This window comes from Thalassophryne amazonica, chromosome 11 (genome assembly GCF_902500255.1).
Source record: "Thalassophryne amazonica chromosome 11, fThaAma1.1, whole genome shotgun sequence".
In the NCBI taxonomy this organism is placed as follows: domain Eukaryota; kingdom Metazoa; phylum Chordata; class Actinopteri; order Batrachoidiformes; family Batrachoididae; genus Thalassophryne; species Thalassophryne amazonica.
Window position 1 is genome coordinate 9,367,722 of NC_047113.1, and position 19,245 is coordinate 9,386,966.

At 42.7% G+C, this 19,245-nt stretch overlaps 1 protein-coding gene across 1 annotated transcript; it reads left to right on the plus strand.

The window, feature by feature from the left end:
• Positions 1–241: 241 nt before the first annotated feature.
• Positions 242–1,741, plus strand: LOC117520714 (POU domain, class 3, transcription factor 4-like). Its single transcript, XM_034182016.1, has one exon. The coding sequence runs from the start codon at positions 331–333 to the stop codon at positions 1,420–1,422; it is 1,092 nt and encodes a 363-aa protein (XP_034037907.1). The 5' UTR covers positions 242–330; the 3' UTR covers positions 1,423–1,741.
• Positions 1,742–19,245: the final 17,504 nt, after the last annotated feature.

A 19,245-nucleotide genomic window follows, 5' to 3' on the forward strand; every position in this document is an offset into this window, starting at 1 on the left:
AAATCAGTTGGAAACTTTAATTAATAAACAGGAACTGCGCTCCACGCGCACATCATTACACAGCCAGACCCACTGGACCAGCACCTTGACTCACTTCCGGTTCGGCTGGCTTGTAACCCTGTCGCTCTCTTTCCAGGGGCGGGGGGGAGTTTGACAGTGCGCGCCGTCATTGGTGGAGACGCGTCGTCAGTGCGCATCAGTCCGTGTGTGAGTGGCTTTCAGAGCTGTCATTCACTGGCTGGGCTGCTGCCGAGACTCCAGAGAGAGGGAGATGTCAGAGGCTGCGCTGCGCCCTCCCTTCAGTAGCACTGGTGGGGTTCAGCAGCCAGCATGGCCACAGCTGCCTCCAGCCCCTACACTATGCTCAGCTCCAGCCCCATGATCCACCCGGACAGCCAGGCCATGCAGCCTGCTAGCCCCTACAGAGGACACCAGAAACTGCTGCAGAGTGACTATCTGCAAAGCGTCCAGAGCAACGGTCACCCCCTCGGGCACCAGTGGGCGAGCAGTTTGGCTGAGGGCAGCCCCTGGTCGGCCTCCATGGAGCAGCAGGACGTCAAACCGGGCCGGGAGGACCTGCAGCTCGGCATCATCCACCATCGTTCCCCGCACGTAGCGCATCACTCCCCTCATCACAACAACAACCACGGCAACCACCCGGGAGCGTGGGGCACCCCGGTGTCCCACAACTCCTCCATCACCAGCGGGCAGCAGATCAACATCTACACCCAGACAGGCTTCACTGTCAACGGCATGCTGGAGCACGGCGGCCTCACACCTCCACCCAACGCGCAGGGCCAAGGCATGCACCCGGGCCTCAGGGACACGCTGAGCCCCGAGCACAGCGATCTGGGCGGCCACCACTGCCACGACCATTCCGACGAGGAAACGCCGACTTCGGACGAGCTGGAGCACTTTGCCAAGCAGTTCAAGCAGCGGCGGATCAAGCTGGGCTTTACGCAGGCGGATGTGGGTTTGGCTCTGGGCACGCTGTACGGGAACGTCTTTTCCCAAACCACCATCTGCAGGTTCGAGGCTCTGCAGCTGAGCTTTAAAAACATGTGCAAACTAAAGCCGCTGCTGAACAAGTGGCTGGAGGAGGCGGACTCGTCCACGGGCAGCGCGAGCAGTATAGACAAGATAGCAGCTCAGGGGAGGAAGAGGAAGAAGAGGACCTCCATCGAGGTCAGTGTCAAAGGGGTTCTGGAGACGCACTTCCTCAAGTGTCCCAAACCGTCCGCGCAGGAGATCTCCTCGTTGGCGGACACGCTCCAGCTGGAGAAGGAGGTGGTGCGCGTGTGGTTCTGCAACCGGAGGCAGAAAGAGAAGCGAATGACACCGCCGGGAGAACCGCCTCCGCACGAGGGACCGTATTCTCACAGCGGGAGCGCAGGAGACGCCTCCTCCTGCCACGATCTCTGACCGGAGCAGCGAGAGGAGGCGCACGGGGCGCGCACAGACTGCACCCACCTCCAAGCACTGAAACAATAACACAGATACCCGCTCGGCCTTCGTCGTTTCCTAACTGTCATGAGGGCATTAGACCGAGCGGCAGACCCCCGCGTTACTGTGGAGCCCGACAACCTCCAGATTCTTTTCTCCATCTCGGATATAAAAACAAAATGTGCCTAATAACCTGCCAGCGCCTTTGCTTTGTGTCACCATCAGCTCAGTGAGAACGGTAACACAGTTGGGACTGATGTTTTCTTTTCATTTGCTTTTACGCTTCTGGAGTGAAAGAGGGAGAAACAAACAAACAAACAAAGAATAACGGTGGCTGTTAATTGATTTAATGCGCCACGCGTTGGACACCAGAGGCCGTTTTACAGTCATGCGTCCCGCGGGCTTACAATGCTTTAGTTTGCAACCTATTTTGTTTTGTATCATAATTGTGTAATTATTTTTTTCATATGCAAATACATCACCATTCCAATTGTAGAGGTTTTTTTTTTTTACACGTCCAACATAATAGCACTTGGAAATTTTGAAAATAATTTTTTAAAAACAATTTCCCCCCTTTTGGTCTGTAGCTTATGAAGCAACACACTTTTATAAATTAGTTTATTTGATTTCAGTCATTTTCGACCATGTAAACTGTGTGGACTCTGAAACAGAGCCGTGACGACGACGCTATACACCTGCCTATAATTTTATTGTACGTTCAGTATCCAAATTTTATAACCTTAAATGCTCCTGTTATTGTTTTATTTCTTAAGTATTTTTTTCCAATATTGTACAGTTTTATATACCCTTTTGAAGTCATTAATTTAAGCAAATGATCTTAGTTATTCATGCACTTAATTAGCAGTGTAAAAAAAAACAATATTTTCAGTAAGATTTAAATGTTTCGGCGGTTTTATTCCAAATTTCGATGACAGCTCAAGTAATTATTTATTTTCAGTATAAAGCTTGTATTATGTTTTGAAATAAACTATGTATGTTGTAATAAACAATTTCTTGATACAGTTGTTTACTGTCCAAAAATAATCAGCATGAAAATTATTATTATTATGTAATGTTCATATATCATTGCATATAATTTACTTTCTTTTGATTTCATTTAAAGATCTTGATTCAGCCTTTATGATGAATAACAATTAAAAATATTTTTTATCTCACGTATATTGTTTATATATAACTATTTTAAACACTAATCTTCATTCTCCTTCACTGCAAAAAAAAGGTTCTGTATCCAGGCTTTATACACACACACACACACACACACACACACACACACACACACACACACACACACACACACACACACACACACCAGCTGCAAAATATCCAGCAGGACCTGGGCTGCAGGTCTCAGATCAGAGAAAAGTAAGAAGCTGTCTGAAATGTTATTGTCCGGACCCTCTGCCCTCCTCAATCAGACATGCGTGATTTATCGCAGGGGCTGCTGGGCCTGACAGCAAAACACAATGACATGCACACACTCAGGCACACACACAATCAAAGGAAGATGAAACTCATTTCAGAGACTACAGCTGCGTATAATTGGCCATGCAATGGCAAAAATATATCTTGAAGAAAAAAAAAATCTTAATGCCTAAAAATAATTTGGGATGGTTTGGGTTTGAGCAGGCCTGTATAGATGCGGTGGTGCTTAAATGATTCAAAAATAGAGCTGGGAGAGGGGGGGAGTGAAGGAGGGGAGAGGCGGAAGGGTGCGAGGCCTTGCCTTGAAATGGAGAGCCTGACTGGAATACTAATGTGTCTGAATTTATGCATCTCCTCAGTCTGTAGCCCTGAGAGGGGGGTGGGGGAGACAGAGAAGGGTGTGAGGATGGAGGTGAAGGGGGCGGCTGTGGAGGAGAGGAGAAAAGTGAAACCGTGGCTGATTGATTCCATCCATCCATCTTAGTTTGAAATAATCCCAGCTGATTCCACACACACACACGTACATGAAGTTTGGTTGAGATCAACTCCAGATCAATCACAAAAACACCAAACATGAAAAAATAAACAAACACTAATGATGTTTAATGATAATGACGCACAGCAAGGTCGACCCAATTGAGAATATTTTATCACAGAACTGTATTTTGTCAAAAAAATATCATGTGTCCTTGCATGTACACGCAAACAAAAACAAAATTACTGTTCCTGAGCCTTATTATGCTGATGTGGTTGTGGTGCACATGTCTCAGTGACTGGAAAACACACACACCGTGAAACAAATAACTTCTGAGGGGATCTGGATTTCATCCAGGAGCTTTTCTTTTGTGTCCTTTTATTTATTTTGCCTCTTCCTTTTTTCCTTTTCTAATTTTTTGGTTTGTCAACAACAGGTTTATGACATAACAAAGATCTATACACATGACACAATAACTCCTGCAAAAGTTTCTTTCTTATTCATATTTTTGTTGTGTTTCAACAACTGGTTTATGACATCACAAAGACCTGCAGTATACATATATTACATCTTGTAGTGTGAAATTTAAAAGTTGATGTCTCTCTTTTCCTTTAATTTTTGATTTTCAGTTTTCTTGTTAATTTCCATTTGGCTTTATCTGCTATTTCAGTAACTTATTTGTGACATCACAAAGGTCTATACATATGTCACCACAACTTTTAAATTCAACTTTAAAGGTTATGTCCCTTATTTTCTTTTCCATTAGTCCTAGTTTGTCTGTAACTGGTTGATGCCATGACCAAGTTTGGTGCATATATCTCAGTGACTTCAAGACTCAGGCTTAAATGTTTATTCATTTATATTTCCCTGATATTATCTGGCATTTCAGTAACTGATTTATGACATCACAAAAATCACTAGATCTTTAGTGCGCAGAGAGCACAGCAACATAACGGCCACATTTTCAAAGCATCAAACATGCAGAGAAATATTCCATAGGCTTCTTCCGCTACATCTTCCATCACCTTTTGTGCTTTATTACATGCACAACTGTGCAATTATGCTGTGCAATAATTTTACCATATCTATACATAATTATACATATATACTCACTTATATTCTATTTTTCACATAATCTGTTCATATCAGTATTTATGCACCCACCAGCAATCATTGCAATATACTTTAGTCACCTTTCTTTAATGTAAATATTTTTCTTTTTCTTTACTGTACGACTCTTGCTGCTGCAACAAGTGATTTTCCCCACTGTGGGATCAATAAAGTGTATCTTATGTTATCTTTAGCAGTCACATTCAACAACAATCAAATGTATCTGGACTAATTTCCATTAAATTAGCCACTTTCCTACACATGAGCACAAGGTCAGAAATATCTTGACCTCTGACCTTGATCACTGACCAATCCAAGATAAAATTGGGCCTGTTATTCCTAACACATTTGAACAAAATCAGATTAAGCTTTCTTACAATGTGTTGCTAAAATATACACATACATGGAGAACAAGGTGTTCACACCTCCAATGGCATCTCTAACAAGATATATATGTGACAAAAGGTATAGATTCAAGTTTCTGTGTTTCTTTTTCCTTTGATCTTTTTCTGCACTTCAGAAATGGGTTTTATGACACCACACATGATGTGACAAAGACCAGGAGTTTTACATTTAAAGCCCCTCCCTCATCTTGGCAGTGGTAATGACATTGTACAGGTGCAGAACCCCTGATGGTCATCTCATGTCCTGAACCAGGCCGCAGCTCAGCGGCACATCAGCAGCTGGAGGATGACAGCACGTTGCTCTGACACAAATAGGGAGGCAGAAAATTGCAAACCCAGAAAATTTCTCCAAAATCTCTATTTTTAAAAAATTTCTAGTAATATTTTACAACACTGATTCCATGCTTTGGATTGCATAAGCATTTTTTTTTTTTGTCAGTACATTCCACACGTGTTGCAGGGGGCTGAGCACACTGATTCATACCTTTGGTGACTGTGTACTAAAAGTACAAGAATCCAGGTCTTCTCTCAGTGCTGACACAACTTCAAAAGTAAACCCTGATCATCGGAGGGGAAAGGGACAGATTTGTTAGTATTGACAGGTTTTTCGAAGGGGATCGCCCTAGAATCAAAGTGTGTGAAAGTGTAAATACTAGAAGCAGAGCAAGGAAGGAAGCCGGGTGCACGGCGAGGGGAAGCATGTGCACAAGAAGAGTGAAGACGAGAAAATCTGCTAGAAGATTAACCTAAAATCAATTTCACATCCTGATCCTCTGGCATCCCCTGCCAGGACCCGGTAGCTTCTGCACAGAGGGAGAGGTGGTGGAAAGAAGAGGAAGAAAAGGACCAAGTCCAAAAGGTATCAGTATTTAAATTAGAATCAATTTGAACAGATTAGCTCTTTGTTGTTGGTTTTAAAGAGTGTGTGCGTGTGTGTGTGTGTGTGTGTGTGTGGTGGTGGTGGGGGGGGTGAGCTTGCAAGCACATTGAGGTCAGGCAGCCAACTCGACGTCAACATGATACATGTAATATGCAGACTTTCCATGTCATCGCTGTGAGATGATAAAGTGTTATACTCGCTGTAAGTCGACCCCACGTCACTGCCTGTTGCGAATGCCCCCTGAGCACGCACATTTCACTCCAGCAGCCTCCATATCCACTCCAACCACGTTTTGCAGGAGGAAGACATGTATTGTCACTCCTCAACCTCCCTCTGTGAAGGCTTAAAAGGCAACTCTACAAATTTTTCATCCTGAGCCGTATTTAAAGATGTTTTGGGTCTCATCTTTTCACTCAGGACAAAAAAACAATGTTCAGTATATTCAGGACCTCGTTCCGGAGAATGGACCCCTCATCGACGGTCAACCTGGTTGTATGTCATAGAGATCAGCATCGCCAAACAGGAAGAAGACATCGGTAAGTAGTTGTCAGTGTAATCTGTCAGTCTGTGTGTATATATATATATATATATATATATATACACGTATATATTTATTGATGTAAACGCACACATACCCATAGGAACCTGTGTGTGAGAAGAAGCGGTCTACTGTGAGATTTGGCCCATGTGCTTACAATGTGTAGCTGTTGAACATGTTCACATTCTAAGTCAGGATGGACTGATTATCGTCATTTTTGTCCAATGTGAAAAGTTGACCTGAGAAACATGTTTAAACAGGACCCTGGTTGAAAAATCAAAAGGTCCCTCTTGAAGTGCGTGCTGAGGGTAGTGACAGGAGCAGAGCTTTGATGCTAATCGTTTTCTGCTTTAAAAAAGCAAAACTCAGTAGAGTGCACACTTCTGTCAAGGCACAACACATGTAATCCCAACCACTAATCCAATAAGCGCGTGTGTGTGTGTGTGTGTGTGTGTGTGTGTGTGTGTGTGTGTGTGTGTGTGTGTGTGTGTGTGTGTGTGTGTGTGTGTGGATCTGGATTTGCAGCAAAATTTCATAAGTTCTTTCTTGGCATCTGTGCATCTTTTGTATTTATTTATTTATTTGGGGGGTGTATTTGAATTCCCCAGTGTTCTGCCAAGCTTTAAAAAAAATGCATACATTTATTTTACACGTTTAAAAAAACTGCATATGTCTTTTAAAACCTATGCATGTGTGCATAAATTAAAGAAATATATTATTAAATATATTATATTATATTATTAAATAAATAGAAATAGATCAAATGTGTTAGAATTTTGCACCACTAAAATGAGTTGTTTCTAGGTTAGTAAATTAAATGGTTTCTTTTCAGAGGTCTCCTGAAATTCAGAGGAAAATCAGGTTGTCATGTTTTAAACCAATCATTTTATTTTTTATTACTGAATAATAATCAGCAGCCGTCATTGTGTTGTTTTGTAGCACTTTGGTCAGTGGACACTGTGTTTAAATGTGCCTTATAAATTAAATTTACGTACTTACTTTACTTACTTGTACAGGGTGGAATACATGGAATATTTTTTTTAACTAGAACTTGAGGTTTGTCAGTGTACTCCTCATCTGTGCCCTGGAGTTTTAGAGTTATAAGTGTTTTTCCTTTTCCGGGCGTATGCACTCCCTGAGTGCTGTGATTTGTTCGTAGCCTAAAACCACAGCGTTAATGTGTTGATTCTAGCAGTGTGCTTAAATTTTTTTCTAAGGCCAGTAATTTCCAATTTATGTGTTCCAACCCACAACATTATTCTGCATGTTTAGATGAGATCTCACACCAAGGCAAAATATAGATTTTAATTTAATAAATGTCATTTTGTCCTGCTGCCATGTGAATTATTTGGTTTAATTTAGGCGCTATTGCTGAGCAATGACAGAAGTGAGTGTGATTAAAGCCAACTGTAATCTTGCCCACTCAGCTTTGATTTTGACTCATCAATACTTATATCTCTTTAAAATTAGTTTTAAAATTAGCTCCAAATGTTGTGACATGTATTTAACAATTTATACTACATATTACGTTCGACATATGACCTATTATAATACATATTACATTACTATCATACATATACATTACATATTACATGTTACACTGTAGTTTATGTTAAATATTGTACGAGGTCTGTTAGAAAAGTATCCGACATTTTAATTTTTTTCAAAAACCTGATGGATTTGAATCACGTGTGCTTGCATGAGCCAACCTTGAACCTTCGTGCGCATGCGTGAATTTTTTCACACCTGTCGATTGCGTCATTTGCTGGTAAGCAGCCTTTGTGTGAGGATGGATGAGTCTCTCGTCGGATTTTCTTCTCACAGGACATGCTGGACTCCGATGACGCTCACCTCTTCCACCATTCGGAAGATTCAGACGGCTTTTGGTGGCTTTTCAGTCGTGTGACTATCCGAGAAATTGTGGAAGAGGTGGGCATGTCACAGCATGTCCTGTGAGAACTCAACACGGAGGCGCTTTTGCTCCGTCAGGAGCTTCGTGCCGAAGCCATCGGCATGAATTTCGCTGCAACTCTTTTCATGGCCAAATCTTCTGTCACAGTTGAATGTGCCGAAAAAGTGCTGATGTCCACCTCTTCCGCAATTTCTCGGAAAGTCACACAACGGTCCCACATCACCACAGCGTTCACTATGGAAATGATCTGGTCATTTCTGCATGTTGATGGCTGACCGGAGCACGGCGCGCTCTCCACCATTGTGCGGACGTCTTTAAACCGGTTGTACCGCTCCTTAATCTGTGTGATGCCCAGAGGATCGTCACCAAAAGCCGTCTTAATAATCCGAATGGTTTCCACCTGGCTGTCGCCTAGTTTCTGGCAAAATTTGATGCAGTCGCGCTGCTCCAGTTGTTACACCATTTTCCTTGCAAAGAAAATCCAACGAGAGACTCCACCCATCCTCACACAAAGGCTGCTTACCAGCAAATGACGCAATCGACAGGCGTGAAAAAATTCACGCATGCGCACGAAGGTTCAAGGTTGGCTCATGCAAACACACGTGATTCAAATCCATCAGGTTTTTGCAAAAAATAAAAAGGTCGGATACTTTTCTAACAGACCTCGTATATTACACTACGTATATAATCACATTTTACATTTTACCACACATATTGCATTCCATATTAAATATTATACTACCTATTTTACATGTTATGTTAAGTCCCTTCAGCTGCTCTCTCTCTTGTTTGCACTCGGGGTCGCCACAGCAGATTCAAGGTGGATCTGCACGTTGATGCCGGATGCCCTTCCTAACGCAACTCCACTTTACATAGAGAAATGTGGCAGGGGTGGCGTTTGAACTGGGAACCCTCCACACTGCAACCAAGCACACTAACCACAGTCTCGCGCTTTTTTTTTCGTGCCCCTGTGATGAAAATGGGGAGCTTTTCATGACAGTTTTTTATTACCTCCGCCAAGGAGGTTATGTTTTCGGTCACGTCTGTTTGTTTGTTGGTTTGTTAGCAGGATTACTCAAAAAATCCTCAATGGATTTCAATGAAATTTTTACCAGGGGTGTATCTTGGCCTAACTTAGAAGTGATTACATTTTGGTAATGATCCGGAACACGATCCAGATCCAGTAATTTTTAGGGATTCTTTATCATTGCAGGATAGGGCCAATTTAAACATTTTTGCATTTAACTTCATGAAGACGGGTCACAAAGACTGAACAAAAATTAAGTTACGACACAACAATAATTTAGCATTTGTTTCTCCTTATTGAATAAACTTATTAGAAAATAAAAAAAACTTGTAGTTCCTGCAGTTTCTCTTTATAAATACACTTGCTGAAGATCGAAGGGTTTAACCACTGAATCTGAAACATGACGATAGATGCGTGAAACGACGTGGAATGTGACGTCAGTGACCCTATGGCTTTGGCGGAGGTTTGCGCTCTCCGAGTGCTTCTAGATTATTTTACTATTTATAATCCTCCCCCTTCTCCTAACTCTAACCATAACCATTGTTGTGTGGGCCGCTGAAGAGGAGGTACTGCTGGCCCACCACCACCAGAGGGCGCCCCGCCTGGAGTGCGGGCTCCAGGCACCGGAGGGCGCTGCCGCTGAAGAGGAGCAGCCCAGGTGACAGCCGTCACCCATCACCTGAAACAGCTGACATCCATCAGCTGAGGGGTATATCAGCTGGACGGCATCTCCATCTCATTGCCGAGATATCGTTCTACCAGGAAGGTAACGCACTCAGCCAGTCATCATATTTCTGAGGACTAACCTGTTTTTGCTTGTGCTTAAGACAGCTGAAGACTGAACTTGATCCATATCGGATAAGTACCCTTCACTGCAATATTGTTTGTGACTAGAGGTGGAGGTGGTGTTTCCACCCTACGTGTTGCTGGGTGCAGCCGCACCCACATCTGACTGTTTCTGTTCCTCGCCAGCAGTACCGGATCCGATGAGCGGAGGCAGTGGCCACCTGGGAGTTCGGGACTTGGCGGCTCCAGTATTCCCGGGGTTCGGTGGCAGAAGAAATCGGGTGGTTCCGGTTCGACTCGGACGGACGTCTCCTATCGTCGAGCCTGCCCACACGTCACCAGTGGAATTGGTTTATTCTTACAATTGTGATCTGTTGTGTTTGTTGTGCGAATTCACAACAGTAAAACCTTGTTATTTGACTTCTTCATTGTCCGTTCATTTGCGCCCCCTGTTGTGGGTCCGTGTTCCTCACTTTCCCCAACAACCATAACATAAATGTCTCCCTTGCCCTAACCCTAGCCAAAATTCCCCCAGATCCTCCCCCCATCACCCCACATTTCATGCCCCCATCACAAAAAGTGGCCCATTTTTGTGATGATATCACAAATCCATAGATTAATTGACTTTTTGTAATGCCATCACGAACTGCTATAAGACTGGGTTGGCTGTATTATGTTACTTATTACATATTATAAGGTAATATGTGAGAATATTTTCATGAGTTGAAAGATTGAACTTTCATTCAACAAGACATCACATCAGTGAATTAAACATTGAATGAAACAAATAGTGAAAACACTCATTATTTGTTTTATATGACACCTAAATCAGCAGTAGGGGACAGAGTAGTCTCTGTGGCAAACCTGCAGTTTACTCTGGCTGGCAGAGTGAAATCAGGCAGGTGTGTGTGGAAGTGTGATATATTTTGCTGCGTCCCACTCTGGACATGATCTCATGACCTCTGGAAGGACAGGCAGGCGATCTAGCCATGAGGCTAAAACCTATGGGTTCGTCTGTTGCAAGAGCATTTTTTGGCCTTGGAGAGGGAGGTTTCCAAATGTCTTCTGAACAGCACCACTTGCTAGCCTCTTACAGAAGCACACTTCTGCTTTCCTGAATCTAGCGAGAAGGAGCTCGTACAGCCACTAAAGATGTCCCCTGAACACTGCAGCTACTGGATGTAGCTTCCTCACATCATGGAAGCATTTTTATCAAAAGCTAATGGAGTTGCGCAGTAGAGCGAAGCAGGTGGGAGAAAAATGCATAACAAACAGTGCAAAAATGAATGGTAGTGATGTCACACAATGGGACAAATAATGAATGTCATGTGACATAAATGACAAGGATCAATTTAGATGTCATATAATACATATGACATGTCACATAATATTACACTACAGACAGACATACACACCCACACACATCTGACAAAGTTAATGCAATAATTAGGCATTAATGCAAATTTCATTTAACACCACTTATTAATGCGTACGAGGTTTATTAGAAAACTAACCGGCAGTTTTATAAAAAAAAAAACCTATATGGATTTGAATCACGTGCGATTACAGCAGACATGCTTGAACCCTCGTGCGCATGCGTGAGTTTTTTCACGCGGCGGTGACGTCATCCACCTGTGGGCAGGCTTTGAGTGAGCACTGGTCCAGCCCTCTCGGCTGAAATCATTTGTCTGAGACGCTGCTGGAGACGGCGCGCATTGCGTTATCAAAATTTTTTCAGGGTCTGTGAGGGATATCCGAGTGGACACTATTCGAGAAATTCAGCTGGTTCTCGGTGAAAAGTTTAACGGCTGATGAGAGATTGTGGAGTTTCTTTCGCTTTTAGCACAGCCCACAAAGCGGATCGGTGCGGCGTGGTCAGAGGTGGCGTCCGTCTGGCTGTTTCCAGCTGAAAACTTCCTAATTTAAGGCTCTGTTCACCCAGGTCGTCGTCAGAGAACAGAGAAGTTTCAGAAGAAGTCGGCATGAGGAGTTTATGCGGACATTCCACTGTTAAAGGAGATTTTGTAATGAAAGAACGTGCGGGCAAATTCGCCGAGTCGGTTCCGTGACAACGCCGCAAATCCGTCTGCGCCGCGACAGGAAAAACACCTCCGTGTTGAAAACCATTTGTAAAATTCAGGCGGCTTTTGATGGCTTTCAACAAGTGAGTATCTGAGAAATTGTTTAACAGCTGGGCATGTTCCAACTTGTCCGTTAAGGTTTCCAACGGAGGTGTTTTTCCTGTCGCGACCTCCCGCCGTCGGGTCCGGCCCGACATGCGAATCTGCCCGCACGTTCTTTCATTACAAAATCTCCTTTAACAGTGGAATGTCCGCATAAACTCCTCATGCTGACTTCTTCTGAAACTTCTCTGTTCTTTGACGACGACCTGGGTGAACAGAGCCTGAAATGTGGAAGTTTTCAGCTTGAAACAGCGAGACGATGCCGCCTCGGAGCGCAGATCGCCGTCAGGGGCCGTGGGCCGTCCTTAAAGCGACACTTACACACCAAAATCTCTCATCAGCCGTTAAAATTTTTACCGAAAACCAGCTGAATTTATTGAATGGTGTCCACTCAGTTGTGCCTTACAGTTTTGAAAAAATTTTCATCAAACAAAGCAGCAGTCTGTGAGCCATTCCTAAACAATGAAAAAATCGACGAGAGGGTGGGCCACTCCTCACTCAAAGACTGCCCACAGGCGAATGACGTAACCGACAGGCGTGAAAAAACTCTCGCATGCCCACGAGGGTTCAAGCATGTCTGATGTAATCACACGTGATTCAAATCCATATGGTTTTTGAAAAAAATAATAAGGTCGGATACTTTTCTAATAGACCTCGTACACATTCTGTGGCAAAGTAGTGCACTTGCACGCACTTCGTTGTGACGATCCCACCCCCTGTGTTCCCAGCTGAATGCCATGCTTTGTTCCACTGGATGCTGCGCTTTGTGCGCTAGACACTGTGTATATAAAATAATTATTTTATAGTGGATTAACCATTTTCTCTCAGAGTTGGATGTTGAAAACCCTCTAATCGCCTCTGGAATCACAGACGACTGTCTGCCGCTTTTTTCCCCTCTCTCTCTCTCTCTCTCTCTCTCTCTCTCTCTCTCATGCGCTTAATGAGGTGGAGGATGCACCATCTAAAAAGGTAATTATTTGTAATGTTTATATTGTAATGGCTTGGTAAAACAGTTGCATATTCATTCCTTCTTATCAGCAGCTGTAAAAGTATGTTTACGATAGATTTAACATCTCCTTATAATTGATTAGATGAGCTGCTCTATGATGCGGTGCACTGACGCACTCACTTGCACTCACACGCAGTGTTTTTGAATTGCTTTCTCAATGTTCACGTGACGTTTATGTAATTAATGCATGATGGAGATTTTGAACATTTCAAAAATTTCTTTGCGCACTTGCACAAAGCCACACACAGTTTACAACGAGTTTGAGACGAGTTTACGCTCCTGCACAGCAGAGTGTGTGCAAGTGAGGAGATCAGTCATGCAAGTCATCCTTCCCCTAACCCCCACAGACCCCTACCTCACTCTACATTTTGTGCTCCTGTCACAAAAGGAATTTGTGCTCCCCTCACAAATAGCATCACATTTTCATGACAGTATCACAAACCATTAATTAATTTGCTTTTCATGATGCCATCAGGAAATGGTGTGAGATTGGGTTGATTTCACGCCACTCAAATATGCACCTACTTTGTTTCTGAAGAATGGTGAGTTTGATATGACCTTCATCCCAGCTGCAATTTCCACAAAAAATAATTTTGTTCTCATCATCATCTGCTTAACTCTTGGTTACAGGTGTACAGGTACAGTCAGAGAGGGGAGTCATAAGGTCCCTGTCCCCCTTGTTAGAGCAAAAGTCCACTTTTGAAGACATTTTAAAGCCTTTTTACATACAACAGCAGTAATAATAATGACATTAAGAAGGAGCTTGGCTTGAAGACCAAAAAAAGTGCAATTAAGTTGTGATTAATCACAAGTTAACTATGGACAATCATGTGATTAATCATGATGTAATTTGTAAATCTGATCCCATTTGTGACACCATAATACACGTCTTCTAAATGTGATGTCTCTATCTTGAAGTATTATTGAGCTGATATGCAACCCCAATTCTAATGAAGTTGGGACATACCACTGTCCCAGCTTTTTTGAAATGTGTTGCAGGCATCCATTTCAAAATGAGCAAATATTTGCACAAAAACAATAAAGTTTATCAGTTTGAACATTAAATATCTTGTCTTTGTGGTGTATTCAATTGAATATAGGTTGAAGAGGATTTATAAATCATTGTGTTCTGTTTTTATTTACATTTCACACAACATCCCAACTTCATTGGAATTAGGGTTGTACTAATTCCCAGGGGGGTACATATAGTGCAAGTATCAAGTGCATACCACAAGCTGTTAAAGAGTTATTATGTTAAGAAAAGTACTTCAGCTGCACTAATATACACATATATGTAGCAAACAACTCAGAAACCCAATCAGGCGATCTACTTGCTAGAGGGTACCCTTGGTGCAAGTATCAAATTATTATAAAAGTTAATGTTGTTAATGCTCTGTCAAATATATTTTCCATTATAACTGACTGTGACTAACAGATTGCCATTTTATTACTGCTGTACAAGTTTGCTATGATCGCATTTAACACTCAGTGTATTGAAATGTTTTATGTGCTAAAGGTTGTATTGCAGAACAATGCCATGGACGACGGAAGTAGAGTATAGATAAGTTTGGTGAGGCGAGACATTCGTTAATGAGTGCATGATGAAGGAGGAGGCAGAAACGGTCTATGAGACTGACTGTCTTATATCAAATGATTTCATTCAATGGACTTTGGCACATCTTGGAACTGTATATAAGTGGCATGAAAACTGAATGTACTTGTAATTGTCTTCAGACCTACACTCTGTATGACATGTACCTTTAAAGCTTTAACCCTCTGGGGCCGACGCCATCATATACGATGGCTAAGACCAAGCTTTACTAAATTCTAAATAACTTTTTAATGATATGAGATAGAAACGTACTTTTTTTTGCTGAAAAGTTAACTCCGCAGACTTTCGAGCCAGCTATCGGTCATCTTTGTACTCCTCATACAACCTGTGTGATGACGTGTGCAATGTGAGTGTCCAATCGGAATTGGTTCACCGTCACATGGTTTTCCAAAATCCAATCGTAGGGCAGATTCACCTCACATGAAAAGCCAAAGATCGTTTTCAGGAGTGATGTGTTACTAGTTGGCCCGTTTGAATAGCCCCCTGGGTGCTCCAATGAGTACATACTATTAGTACATACTCAGTGTGCCCTGCGCCATTACGCACAGCGATCAGTGAAAGTAGGAGCACACGGAGAGCCTCTGATGACAATCTCACGTGTGTAAACAAAGAGTGTGTAACTATCAGGATTGCTCCACTAGTTTGCATGTGAATGTTACTGGATAACTCTGTTCTCTGCGTAAAGCACTGTTTACCATATCAGTGGACAACAAAACGCATAGACCGTTTTGTATATATTGTTCAAAATGTGCATTTGTGTTTATTGTTTGAGCCTTTTTGTTGTACAGTCTTTCACACAAGACCTCAAATTACCTTTATAAAGTGTCAAAACAGTTGTTTATTATAGTTTGCTGTGAGTTTTGAATAAATGTGTGTGGAAAATGATTTTTCGCTTTATTTTTTCCTTGCCTATTTTTGATTGTAAACCTTTATTACACTTACAAAATACAACAATAACATATATATTCTGAAAGCACAGGTTGTCCTGAAAAAAAAGAGACATAAAACTTGATTGTGGGATGCAGGGAGAGATGTTAACAGCAATAATAAAACATTTATGCCAGCCGAGTGAACTGTCCAAAAAATGCCCTCCGACCCCAGAGGCTTAAACAACAAAAGATCTTAGATCTGTGTCAGAGAGTTTTTAGGTATTTTTTCCGAACACAAATACCTACAATGAAACGTTTAGGAGTTATAATTCATTCATTTTCTATACCTGCTTATCCCAATTAAGGTTCAAGGTGTGGTTGTCGCCTATCCCAGGCATCACTGGGCAAGAGGCAGGGTATACCCTGGGAGGAAGCCAGAGCACCTGGATGGAACCCACGTCAACATGGGGAAAACATGCAAACTCCACATAGAAAGGACCAGCTCTGAAGCAAACCTGGGACCTTCTCATTGTGAGACAACATGGCTAACCACTAAGCCACCATGCTGCTCAGGAGTTATCATGTTCAACAGAAAAATCACACACACCATCCTCATAATATATATATAATATAGGCGTGTATGTCGCAAATATTCCCAAAATCCAACCAGTGACTCTACTTCCCTGTAAGGAGTCTGTGGTGTAAGTACAAAGTGTCTACCATGAAATATTCAGGAGTTCTTATGTTGAGAAGAAAAAACAAACAACCCTAACATCCACTTCCATCTGCTTTGTGGAGATCAGGGTGGGGAGGGGGGTGGCGGTGTCTGTGGTACAGCTATCAAGTTCTTACTGATCACTTAAGGAGTTATGACATTAAGAGGAAAATCACTTCAGTCTCGTTAATAAAACATATATGTAGCAAAGATCCCTAAAATCCACTCGCTTGATTTATATTCCACTGTGCTACCTATGGTGTAAGTATGATGTGTTGACCATAAATATATAATTAATTATTGCGTTCCGCACACACACACACACACACACACACACACACACACACACACACACACACACACACACACACACACACACACACACACACACACACACACACACACACACACACACACACACAAGACAAACATAGCAACAAAATGCCCTGCATACTGTGTACATAATGGAGCATCATAAAAAAGAGCTACATGTTGGAAATAATAAAACCAACCCCATCTGAATTGTTAGACTGAAGTACATTTATTAAGGTTGTAGATTATGACACCTCCATTAAGCACTGAACAGCCTTATTCGGTTTATATTTAAGCCAGCACGCCCATAAAATGTAATGTTGGGGTCTGAAACGTGGCAGAGCAGAGCAGTGGATAAGGAGCAGGTCTGGGTTTGAATCCCGCTCATACTACCTTTTGATGTCCTTGCACAAGACGCTTAATCTGCATTGATCCCAGTCCATCCAACTGTAAATAGTTACTAGCTGAATGCTGCGTTTACACATAGGCAGGATGCGTTATGAATGTCATATTTGCATCATTCTTGGCACATTCCTGACCTTCTTAACGTGATTTAACACATCTGAATAGGCTTCTTAATAGCACGTGTTGGTGCGTATTATTCGTGATTTTCGTGGAGCATGTTTTTGGCTGTCAAAAAATCTTCCACGAATGTCACGCACCACCCTCATTTCGCCTCATGTCACGGAGGTCGCAACTGAGCGTGTTGATCCGTCTTGATTAGTGGTGATCCTTAATAGAGCATGACAGCGTTCTTCTCTGATGTGCGCGCAATTAAACTCTGCTGCACTGCATTCAGTTTCATTTCATGAAGGACAGTGACGCCAAGTCGGCTAAAAGTCTCGTTACAATGCTCATCGCTGTGCTCCTACAGGCGTTCCACCTGCTGCTGCTGTGCCTGTTTGGGAAAATGCATGAGACAAGAGCCGCGTTGAGCCACACATCTGGCTCTCTCTGTCTCCTCCTCCTCACTCCGTGGCACAGAGCCCAACTAAGCATGCAATCACGAAGTTCTTCTTCTGTGGATTCATCTAGATTTTGAGGAGCAAACTGGAGCAATCTGAATTGTTCAGCAGCTGATGGATGAATACAGGTGGGTGTGTGTGTGTGTGTAGAAAATTCGCCTCATTCACAACGTGACAGAATGTAACAGAATGTGACAGAACATGATTCTTGACAGTGCGTAATGGGTCATGATAATTCACCAGCAACACGTGCCATTAATCGTATGGAAAAACACAATAAAAATACAGTTCTTCTCTACCGGCCATAGCTGGGGCAGCAACCTGCGTTGTACAGGACTCTCATCTGCTTCAAGCTGTGGAATCTGGAGACACTCAGGGCCTACATATAGGACTACTTCTTTTTCTCAAACATGGCTGCACCAGTCAACTTAACAAATCGTGTTTCCCAAACCACAAACACAGGTCTGTTTGCACAGCTTTTGTCATGCCACGCCTGTCAGCTGTCCTCCGAGCACCAGTGTGTTGTCAGGTACTTATACGTGAAAGGAGCTGGGCCTGTTTTATGGCCCTGAGAGAGTAAATCACTGTGTCTGATATCTTCATTGGAGACAGAGAGCTGATCACTGCTCGTCCTGCTTGTTCCACATTAACTCATTATCACACACACTCACTCCATTAATTCTCTTGCTTTTATTAGCAGGAAGAGTGAATCCATACACGCACACCAGCGACAAGGCTGCCTCTTCCTCATATGACAGCTAATGGCTTCATCAGGAGCAGCATGTTAATTGGCTGACTTTGGGGAGACGCTCGTTAATGAGGATAAATAGATTCACACCTGAGTGGGGCGCTAGGCAGCCGCCACGGTGCTGTGGGAGCTCCTGGTGATGGCTGCAGCACTGTGTCAGTGAGACGGAGGCCTGTCCGCCCGTTTTTTTTTAAACGCCCTCACAGCTGCACATCTTTGCCAAACAGACTTATTAGCCGAGTGGCTGATTAGCACCATGAGGCCAAAACAAAGAGCAGTATGTCAAAGCAATTAGTCCCACTGTTTACCTCTCAGCTTCCAAACTGCCTTTAAAATGTGATGGAGAGAGAGAGAGAGAGAGAGAGAGAGAGAGAGAGAGAGAAGGTGAAGTGGCCTTCTGCAGCCTGCAAAATGTCTTACAATACCATGACCTGAGGGACGCCACCTAAAGTATACTTATTTACACACACACACACACTTTGCTGTATTTTATTATGTCCTTGCTCTACAAATAGATATTAGGCCATGAAAGACTCCATTAAATTTTGAAGGTGATCCGGATCCAGATTCTGGATTAAGATTTTATTTTATATAACCTTTGAAGGGTTACGTAAAAAAAAAAAAAAACACTTCACCAAATTTTCACCAAATTGTCATCACACGTTGGTGTTAGGCCTTGGAAGACTCTATTAAATTTTGGAGGTGATCTGGATCCTGATCCAGATTCTGAATCAGGATTTCACTTTGAAGACTTTTAAGGATTACGTCAAAACTATATCACGGATACGACATCACAATGTAAAACACTATTTTG